Source organism: Lolium rigidum, chromosome 7 (assembly GCF_022539505.1).
Source record: "Lolium rigidum isolate FL_2022 chromosome 7, APGP_CSIRO_Lrig_0.1, whole genome shotgun sequence".
In the NCBI taxonomy this organism is placed as follows: domain Eukaryota; kingdom Viridiplantae; phylum Streptophyta; class Magnoliopsida; order Poales; family Poaceae; genus Lolium; species Lolium rigidum.
Window position 1 is genome coordinate 3,131,331 of NC_061514.1, and position 9,544 is coordinate 3,140,874.

General features: G+C 45.9%; 1 protein-coding gene across 1 annotated transcript; it reads left to right on the top strand.

The window, feature by feature from the left end:
- Positions 1 to 1,852: 1,852 nt before the first annotated feature.
- LOC124669424 lies at positions 1,853 to 9,320 on the top strand. The gene is made up of 9 exons (XM_047206043.1): positions 1,853 to 2,239; positions 4,549 to 6,289; positions 6,369 to 6,436; positions 6,926 to 7,059; positions 7,143 to 7,320; positions 7,410 to 7,835; positions 7,912 to 8,229; positions 8,314 to 8,376; positions 9,093 to 9,320. Exons 1-9 carry the CDS (start codon positions 1,853 to 1,855, stop codon positions 9,174 to 9,176), a joined length of 3,399 nt encoding a protein of 1,132 aa, XP_047061999.1. The 3' UTR covers positions 9,177 to 9,320.
- The last annotated feature ends 224 nt before the right edge of the window (positions 9,321 to 9,544 follow it).

Here is a 9,544-nt window from a genome sequence, read left to right on the forward strand (position 1 = left end):
AGTCACGTTTTAAAAACCGGACTAGTGGTCCGACCGGAACCAGAACTAACATCCTATTCGTTTTTTAAGAGGCACCGATCAAAGTAGTAAAAAAACCAAGAAAAATTATAGAAAATAAAATGTCTTGGTTAAGGCTTGAGCTTACAACCAATGCAAAGCCACCAAACAACTCACGTAAGACTCAATACCACCTCCCCTGATGCTCTTTTGTGATCCTCTATGGAAGTAAACCCTATTTTGGTTAAGGATTCGAGGCTATTATTTTAAGAAATTAATTTAATTATTCATTAAATTTGATGGTTATTTGTCGCTCTTGAACCGGCTGAGTCGGCGGTTGGACCAGTGAACCAGTGAGCGAGTCACCTCATCGATTCACTCGCCGGTTCGGTTTTAAAAACTATGCATGAGGGTAAATGGTGCCACATGTCGCCATCATCTGATCCTGAAGACCCAGATATAGGGTTCCCCCAGAGCAGCCCAAGTAAGAAGGCCAAAGCAGCAACAACAATGCCTCCGACAAGGTAATGACGCAAAGACGTCACCATCTTCCGCCATGATCAAAGTAAGTAGACTGGTAGTTGTTCTATGTGTGTCCCATCACACTTTTGTTCAAGCGAACTACTTTGCCATCATATGTTTTTTTCATGGGGATGCTATCGTGTCTCACTAGCTAGTATATGTTCATGCCTTTACTAAATCCGGTTAATAGACTGAGCATTCTAACCTAGGCTATACCACACCTAAGGCTACTATTTAACTATATAAATGTGTTCAACATTTTATTGTAACTTATGTATGAAATAATCTGATTTCTTGTGAAATAGATATTCAAAAGTCATCATGACAATGTAATAAACTGAATACGTGTATTTTGGTGGTAAAGGCATATGCGATATATCCACATACGTTGTTTTGTTAAACTTTTCAAAATAATTATCTTTGATTTATGAACGAAGAGAAATCCTCCTATTCAAAGATTAAATACATTCATCTCTAGTGTACACACCGTAAAAATATGGTTTGATAAATAAATGAGATATTAACCTACCGGTTTGAATATCAAAGATTATACATCATTTTCTTCGATAATGAAAGAGACATAGTAATTTATTTAATTTCACGAACAAATGTTGCAAATTATGGTGGATTGTAATTTTATAAAAAATATCATGTAGTTTGATAAATAAATTAACGTAGGAGATTGCATAACAAAGATGCACACACGACGGAGCCGACAAGGGACGGGGGCGAGCTAGGGCCATGGCTTCTCCTACGCAACAAACTTTCACCTCAAGAATTTATGTGTACTTGGTGTCCAAACTAATCTCTTTGGCCCTTCAAAGTTGCACAATATTCAATCCCCTTTTAGGGAAACAACCTCTCTATTATGAGACTTTGTTGATCAAATGACATAAACATCATCGATAAAACTCGGTGAACCGTCAACTCAAACATTCAAGTGTGTATTCTTCTCTCTGGATAAGCAATGTGTAAGACAACTTGATTCCCTATTGCAAAAAAAACCAGACTCACATCTAGAGACACTTGAACACTGAACATAGATACCATTATAAACCGCAACATCAGCCACAAACAAAAAAATAATTCGAGCATATCCCATCTCATTAGCCAAGGAAATGAATGCCGGCAGTGAGAGATGATTTGCTACATTCTGCGTTTGCTGGAACACTGTTTGAATAGCAATTTTTCCAAAGAAGAACTACTATTTGGCTATGCCTGTGCTCATAGCTGCCGGCATAATCATCCCACCCGTTAACCCGCTCACAGCTAAAGAGTGAGGGAAACTAGAACCCTACCATTCCGCCGTCGCCGCCCCGCCCCATCGTCCCACATGGCGGCGCCGCCGGGTATCCTCGAGGTGCGGTGTGCTGGGTGCGGCGAGACTCTGGAGGTGGAGCATGGACTCACGGAGTTCGCCTGCCCCGGCTGCGGCATGGCCCAGTCGCTCCCACCGGAGCTCATGCCACCGCGCCCTCGCCGAGCGCTCCCGCTTCCTGGCCGGGTCGCCCCCTACGCCGCGCCCCCGGCGCCAGTGGCACCTGCGAGAGTAACCTGCGGTGGATGCGGATCTGTGCTCAGCGTGCCGCACGGCCCAGGGCGTTTCGCCTGCCCGCTCTGCGGCGCCGAGCTTGTCTCCTCCCCTCTTGCCGCCATTCCAGTCGTGACCACACCTGCCGCCGTCCCAATCTCTTCCACCCGGCTGCCGAATCACAGACAGGTACTGCTCGCATTCGTTTGCTTTCCAGGGATTCCGTTGCCACGCATTGTTGCTCAGGTTGGTGCCACCGGGGAATGCAGATATGGTAATTGTTGCTAGGATGCCAACTTGTGAGGTTAAATTAGCTTGAAAAGGCTACTAGAACTAGAAGCACTGCCACCAGAAGACGTAATGTTTGTGTCGTGGTTATATAGTTATTGTACATATGTGACTTTCTCTAATTTTTCTTGACTGTGTTCCTGCAAAAAAAAAAAAAAAAAACTTAACAGTGAGGTTAAAATAAGGCCAGGAATTTCGGGCTAGGATGTTTTTTTCGCGAAAACGCAAAAGCCTTGCGTTTCGATGCATTGATAGAAAAGAAGGTTATATGTACAAGTCCAAGAAAGGACCAACACCCTGCGCCATACAACTCAACCCAGAAAAGCTAATCTAGGGGAGAAGCTGGCGAAGACCCCGGGCCCCCGCATCTGCCCACTGCCGCGCCTCGGCCTTGATGTTGCCAAGCAAGGATGCCACCGAAGGATGCGCGTTGTCGAAAACCGCAGCGTTCCGGTGCTTCCAAATCCACCACGCAGTGAGCATGATGAGCGACGAAGTGCCTTTGCGCAACTGGCGAGGGGCGGTCCGCACCACCATTGACCACCACTCCGCGAAGTCACCCTCAACCGTTGGAGGTCCTGAGGTGGACTGGATCCACGATAAAACCTTGAACCAAATGGTCATGAAAAAAGAGCATCCGGTGAGAATGTGCGCCATAGTCTCCTCAGACTGGTCGCAGAGCGGGCATCTTGTCGCGTGAGGTAGTCCCCTTCGCGCCAGCTGCTCGCTCGTCCAACACCTGTCTAGACAGGCCAGCCAGATGAAGAACTTCACCCTAGGTGGCGCCCAAGATTTCCAGTCCAACCTCCACGAGCCTGATAAAACCGCCCCCTGGAAGAGGGCGTCGTAACAGGAGCGGGACGAGTACTGGCTATCCGTCGCCCAGCGCCAAATCAGCCTGTCTGGATCCGTCGATAGATGCATGTCCCTGAGTCTGCTCCACAGCTGGACGTATTGCCAGAGGGCGAGCGCGCTCGGCGCGCCAACTATGTCCGAGATCCAAGTGCGCTCCACCAGCACCTGTTGAAGAGTGCGCCTTTTCCTACGGTGCTTAGGGATGAGCGCGTAGACCTCTGGCGCCAACTCCCTGATAGACTGCTTATCCAACCATCTGTCCTCCCAGAAGAGGGCTAGGATGTTTGGCTTACTTTTTGATAACTTGGTTCAGTAAGAAGTAGTTAATGTAGGGTCTCTGGCTTCTCACTGTAGTCCTAGCAGTCTGCATTTTTCTCTTGTTCGGCTAGGAACAGAAGTACAAGGTTAAGGATTACCTGCGATGTTGAGAATGTGTGGTCCTTTTGAACCAAAGGCTATGTTCCTGGTTTTCATTGAAACATAACCCAGCATTTGATTTTTCTACTTCCAATGAATTGGAATGTCAGCAGTATTTGATTCAGTCAATAAATAAGCAAGTTCGGTTAAGATCGATCCATAAAGAGCTTAAGACAGTGATAAAAGTGCAGGAAGTGCTTAAGATAGCTCAAGATTGGTGCTGATTGGCGATTTTTAGTGAGTCACAAGAAAAACTTATATTTGCTGAAATCAGCATGGTTATAGAATATGGGCTTTAGCTTTAAACTTTGACAGCCTCATTAGTATGGATATTTCTTGTTCAGTTCTTCGTTCTAAAAACCTATGCTTACAAGTCACTGGATGGTTGAAGCACTGACTTGCCGACTAGTTGCAAGGAGAAGAGGTGTCTTGCTCAGTGTTCGTTGGCAGTGCAAGCATGTGGCAAGGGTTCTATTTGCCTCCTCACACTAGTTATACCAAGATCTCTACTGTGGTGCCAAATATAAACTTGTTGACCATCAAAGTGACTCATAATATTACTACTTCCGACCATGGGAAAAGTGTTATTTTTACCCTTTTAAAGTTTTTGTCATGCAATTTGAACCATTAGTTTTATTAGGATATATTTGCGAAAGCTACAAAATATCAAGATTATGAACAGTAAAATATGTCTTGGATCCACTGAGCCATAGATCCATTCGCTATCGTCGTTGGATGCTTCAGTTGGGATTTGTGCCTGTTATAAACATGTCTTTACAATAAATTTATACAATTGCCATGTGGCCAACCAATTTTTGTTAAGATGTTCACAAAATTTGGCTGCACTTACCATGGTGACACTTTGTGTGAGCAGAGGGAGCATATCATACATTGTATAAATTGTTCATTTTTTCTCTTTGTTGACCCATAATGTGCAGCACGTGCAGCATGGGCCTTTGAATCAATCAGCTCGTGCAGGAATTGTTGAAAAGCCCATTCGTTCAGAGCAGTCTCATGGACAACATCCAAAGCAATATTTGAGAGAGGAGTCCTTCAGCTCATTCAGAGCTGACTCGAGGACACAAGCTAATGCAGTAGGTAGGCTACAAAATGAGTCTCATAGTCCTTTAGTCCACAGGGAGAAGTCACATACTGAAGCAGTCCAAAGAACTATCGCCATGCCTGGCAAGAAGAAATATAGATTTGTATTTGGTCCAAAATCTTGGCAAGAAGGAAATGTACAGGAAGAACATCTTAACCAGGTTGTCCGAGCATCACAGGCACAAGTAATACCTACAAAGTCTTCAGTTCATGCAAACCAGACAGGAGGAGGGTTTCCCCATGGCGTGATTTCAATGCACAACAAGCAGGCAACTGGACATGTAGCTTCTCCTAGTGCTATGGAGCATGAGCAGATAACTTCTCAGCATCCAGTTGTCCATGAGCAGCAAGCAGGTGAAATTCCTAGTGACATAGTTCAATCTAACCAGGTTGTCCGCGCATCACAGGCACAAGTAATACCCAAAATGTCTTCAGTTCATGCAAGCCAGACAGAAGGAGGGTTTCCCTATGACACGATTCCAATGCACAACAAGCAGGCAACTGAACATGTGGCTGCTCCTAGTGCTATGGAGCATGAGCAGATTACTTCTCAGCATCCAGTTGTCCATGAGCAGCAAGCAGGTGAAATTCCTAGTGACACAGTTGAGCCTAACCAGGTTGTCAGTGCATCACAGGCACAAGTAATACCCGCAAAGTCTTCAGTTGATGCAAACCAGAAAGGAGGGTTTCCCTATGACACGATTTCAATGCACAACAAGCAGGCAACTGAACATGTGGCTGCTCCTAGTGCTATGGAGCATGAGCAGATAACTTCTCGGCATCGAGTTGTCCATGAGCAGCAAGGAGGTGAAATTCTTAGTGACGCAGTTCAGGCAGAGCAGGAAAAGGTAGATTCTGCCTGCAAACAATCAATCAAAAATAAAACAAGCACAGAGAATACTAAAGGAAATCGTAGGAGGAAAAACAGAAATTTGATGAATGATCCAAATGAGTGGTCTCATCTTAGGCGCAGTAAGCGCCTATCGAAGGGGTCACCAGACTTTATTGATATTGAGCCTATCCAGAGGTTAGATGCTTCCCCACTTCAAAATCATTCAGAAGCTCCACAGATTGAGAGTACTATTGCTGATCCTGCTTCTAGCTCACCGACCCGATACCAATGTCCTCAAGCTGGCTGCATTGAGCTAGATAACATCGATGTAACTCCAGCACCCACTTTGAGTCATGGTGCGCTACAAGCTGAGCAGTCTCCACACTGCTACAGTCAAACTTACTCTCCAGAGACTAGGTGGGTGCTTCTTAATCCCAGCTCTAATTCATGGCATGAGCATGAGATTCCTCAAAAGAGCTTTAATGCGATTGACCAGCTTGATAAAAGTGATGATGAGGTATGTTTGAATCCATCTGAGAATCAAAATCATATAGATGGTCAACTGGCAGAAGCAGCTTGCAATGGCAAGAACTACTCAGAGCAGGTACAAGTCAAGCCTCCCAGCAAGAAGTTTGCAGATCATGGCAGGCAGATGAACTTGGCTGCTTCATGCAGCCGCCTTGCCGCCATGTTGCCAGTTCCAGCTGCCACTACGTCCACCATCTCCTCGCTTCCTTCACTTGAAAGTCAGTCTCTCTCTCCAACCTATTTGGTCATCTCTATTGAGTGCTGTGTATCGCTAACATGTGCCTCCCAATCTTGCAGAGCTACCACTTGAGTGCAGCAGTCCAACAATGCCGCAGCACCAACCACGAACCGCCATCTACTCCCAGGTCCCTCTCCTTGCCCCTTCTTTACTGAAGTCAGTTTTCAATGCAAGTTTGCAAGATCAGAAGTGTTACATGCTATCCAGTGTTCGTCTGACAGCAATGCATAGTGTCACGTGTGACCTTTATTCCACTTTTCAAATGTGTTCCTGCCAATGTCTTTTGCATTTGCCGTTTGAAATTGACACATCTGAAGAATTTCCGCTGCAGGTTTGTAAACTTGTGATGCTGGCTTGAAAACCTTTTTGTTGGTTAGGAAGCGTTGACATGAAATTCATCTGTAGTTTAGCTTTCCTCTGTTTTAGTGTTAATATTTTCATGCTAGATTAATTGCTTTGCAAATGGAATCTCTTCTATTGTCAATAGATTTTCTAGTTGAAAGACCCAAAGGATCTTACTTTTGCAAGAGGTGTTCTTCTTAATGGAAACTGAGAGTCGCGCTTTTTCGTGGAAATCTTCATGATTTCGATATTGTCTGACATCGGGCAATTTCAGGAGGCGCAATGTGATGATATGCAATCAGGATCTCTTAGCAAGTCATCCAAAAAGCGCAGAGGGCGTCCCCCTACTCTGCTAATGGAACCACGCATTGAAGCTGATAGGCCTGTGCTGACGCCCAATGGTACAGAGTAAGTATCTCCCCTGCTTTTATGCTTATCGATGGTCGACTGATGCATTCTAATTTTTCATCTGCGCGTTCTCTAACCTGCAGCTGGAGTGTACACCCACCAGGTCCTAAGGTAGTAACTACCCTCTCCCTTCTTATCAAGCAGAACTATCCTGGGACCTGTATTTCAGTGGATAGCGATGGAAGATCTTGTGAGGTAGTGGTTCACTATTGGCACCAATATCCTCCAGATGTGAGGGCTACCGTGTTGGCTGAATTCCTTGTGAGTAAACTTATCAGGGTATCTCAGACTATCTTTTGCTCACAGGGAGATTTGTAAATGATGATTGCCTGTGATTTTGAATACTGCAGAAACGCTACAAGTGGTCCCCTGGACAGGAAGAGGAGTGCGAAAAGATCTTTGAGCGCAAAGCAATTAGACAGTTAGTTAACCTCTTTTGCTATGAGAAGCAGAGGATTAGAGAGGAGTTGGCAGCAAATAGGTCCAAAAAATCTTCGACAGTTGGTAGGGCCAGTGGAGAAATGGCATTAGAAAAGGGAGATGGTACAGAGGTACGACTGGGAGATGAGTCTGTTGTGTTGTTGGAGCATGATGATCCGCGGAGTTGGAAACCATTTGTCCCTGACTGGCTGCAACCCATATGGTGGGAAATGTTGTGTGACCATTGGGCCAAAGATGAATTTATGAAGGTTTCTTACCAAAAGAGGAAGAACCGGAATGCAGGAAGCCACCCGTGTGATGCTGAAGGCTCACGAAGTACAATAACACGTCAACAGGTAAGAACTACAAAGGCAATTTTTGGTTTCTGACGTTTTCAGAATGTATTGATGATTCCGTTGTTCTGCTTGTCAGGATATGACATATCAGGATACTGAGGAGGCCAGTGATACTCCTCTAGGCCCCCATCCTGTGCAGGAGCAGGTGGGGAGCTCGAAGCGTGGGAGGCTCAGTGGTACTCCTGCTGTTAGCAAGGAGGCCCAGACTGATTTGTCGTCAAGATCCTCCCCAGATTGTTTGAACAAACAGGGACAACAGCCAAGATTCACGCGGGACCAGGTGCAGCAGATGATTAATCAAGCTCTACAAGGACTAAATGAGACCTGGGAGAAGAAGTTCCTGTCCTTGGAGCAAAACATGCACATCATGTCCTCATCACGTGTTGTTCCCGCCGTAAGCTTAAAACAGCTGACTGTTTCACTTATTCAACCAGGGGTTGACACATATGTTTGTCATTTCTGACACATCCATTTTCAGGGTGGTAAGAGACCAGTGGTGGCTGCTGCTGCAAGGGACAAGCAATGCCAGCTTGCACGACAGGTAATAACAAACTTTATTGGCCCCTCGTTATATTTGAAGAAAGTGGTTTCCAGCCGGTAAAGATCGAATCCAGGTGTGCTTTTTGTGCACACCTGGTTGGTTTAGTTCTCCTATTCGCTAGGAAGCTGTGGTTAAACCTGTTTTTGTTTATCGCTGGTGACTGTGGCATTATGTGTACATAAAAAAACGGTCCTCTGCTATCATGGTCTTGTTAGGTTGATTGGCGGTTGTTGACTTGTAGGTCTGTGTGTCCGGATAGCTAAACAAAGTGCAGAATTAGGCTATTTCCAATCCTTCACTGGCCATCGGCAGGCAACCTCTCTGAATTATATCGAAATTGGGCATTCCCACTCCATTAAGATTTCACATTGAGGCCTAATGATGTGCAACTTGGCCGACTGAGAAATACCAAATACTCCCTCCAATAGTGTCTAGATACATCCAAATTCTAAGACATGTTTCGACGGAGGGAGTATGATATTTGCTTCATTTCTTGCCATTGACTTGTCACTTTGTCAGGCGCAATTACTGTTGGGATCTGCTCTTGTTCTGTGTTCAATCTTTTTACGCTGGGTTGATGCTAGAAACTTGAATTCTAGCTGCATGGCCTCCGATTCCAGGACTGGTGCATGCCATTGTTGCTGCTGAACTCAGCCCATGGCACCTTGTTGCCGGGGCAACAAACTGACACGGTTCACGTCTCTGATGCTTTGCAGGATACATTAGACTCCGTAGAGGGAGAGAAGGATGTGGATGCGAGAGACGAGGACGGCGAGAACCAGGGTGGGCACTGGAGGTGACACGACGTGAGAGCTTGCTGCGCTCATCTGCATGTAGCTCCAAGGTGTACATAATGTGCAATTTTGTTGACTCGGATTATGCGCCGCTGGTTTTACCCAATTTATGGCTATTTATCGAAGTAACGCGGAATCCTGTCCTCTGAATCAACTTCCCGTGGCATTTGTTGCAGAGCACGTCTCCGCTCAGTTTCCGGTTGGTGGTCGCGCGCGCAATCCTGTGTCGCCGGCCGCATGCAGGGCGTGGCCGCGCGCGTGCTGGGATTCTGGGAGGAGGAAGGAGTAGACGGAAAGCAGCCGTGTTTTTGTTTAGCGCGCGCGGAGCAGGCGTGCCCTTTGCTTTACCGCCGGCCGGCCATCACGCGGCGGAG